Here is a 1,215-nt window from a genome sequence, read left to right on the forward strand (position 1 = left end):
AGAGTTGGGAGATGTGGGAGTGAAGTGAGAACGACTGGGAATGGACTGAGAGGGTCTGGGAGTGGAGAGAGAGGGACTGGGAAGGACTGGGAGTGACTGGGAGTGACTGGTGTGGCCTGGGAAGGAAGAGCTCGGGACTGGGAGGCTGAGTGGTGGTGAGGGAAGTGTTTGCTTTGGGTCTGCCTGGCAACTGGAGCGTCATCAGAGACACGCGCTGGGATTGGCTGAGGAGCGGGAGCTCGGGGGCATCGACGCGTGGAGACGCGGGGGGGCACTGGGAGAGACTGGGATGGACTGGGGTGTACTGGGAGGGGGCAAAATGCCACGGGACGGGCAGAGGGAGGGCTGAGGGTTCTGGGGTGATTCCCAGGGAGGGTTTGAGGGGCTCCAGGGTCATTCCCGGGGCAGGGGCCGAGGGGACCCGCTCTGCCCCACGCTCACCTCTGCGGTTCACCAGGAACGGGGTGGCGATCTCGTACCAGGTTTTGCAGAACCAGTCCACCGCAGACTGTCTGTACTCCCGTGCTTCTTGTTGGGTATTCCAGTACCTGGCCACCTTCTCCCCATACGGGGTGTCTCCCACAAACATCCCCAAATCGCTGTCGAAGTGCACGTACTGCTCCCGGTTGTAGAATTGCCTCTGCAAGAACCTCACCCTCTCGGTGCCGTTGATGAAGTGACACTCGTCCTTTAACAGCTCCTGTAACACCCCTGTGTGTGCAGGACACGGGTCAGGGGGTGCCCCGTCCCCCCCCATCATCCCCCAGCCCCCCACAGCAGGGTGGCAGCTCAGGGGGCCACCCTGGACCCCCCTTTCCCACCCCCCTCTGCCCCACGGACGCCCCAGCACCGGCTCTTGGCTGGGAGGGAACCCCCCATCAGCCCCCCGGGGATGGACAGGGGGGTTGGGGACCCCCCACTGCGGATCCGACCCCCCCCAGAGCCCCAGGGAACCGCTCCAGGGCTCAAGGGACACCCAGGGACCCCCATGGCACCCCTCTGCCTGCTCTCCCACACCCCTTTGCCCCCCTCTCCCACCCCTTTCCCACCGGCCCCACAATCCTCAGACCCCCCCGCCCTCACTTTGGGGCTCCCACCCCCCTCCCACTCACTCCGGGACTTCCAACCCCCCTCGCCCTCACTTTTGGGGCTCCCAGCCCCTCTTTTCTCCCCTCTTGCCCCCCCTTGCCCACCCCACCCCCTGCCCGCCCCCCC

General features: G+C 65.8%; 1 protein-coding gene across 1 annotated transcript in view; it reads right to left on the reverse strand.

Annotated features, from left to right (window-relative positions):
• Positions 1–711, reverse strand: part of LOC113980202 (class II histocompatibility antigen, B-L beta chain-like) — a gene marked incomplete at both ends in the record, with an annotated part of 2,390 nt that extends 1,679 nt beyond the window's left edge. The window contains 1 exon segment of the mRNA XM_027707431.1: positions 442–711. Coding sequence (XP_027563232.1) covers positions 442–711 — 270 coding nt within the window.
• Positions 712–1,215: the final 504 nt, after the last annotated feature.

The sequence above is a fragment of the Neopelma chrysocephalum genome, unplaced genomic scaffold (assembly GCF_003984885.1).
Source record: "Neopelma chrysocephalum unplaced genomic scaffold, ASM398488v2 Primary Assembly neopelma1_93026, whole genome shotgun sequence".
Classification (NCBI taxonomy): domain Eukaryota; kingdom Metazoa; phylum Chordata; class Aves; order Passeriformes; family Pipridae; genus Neopelma; species Neopelma chrysocephalum.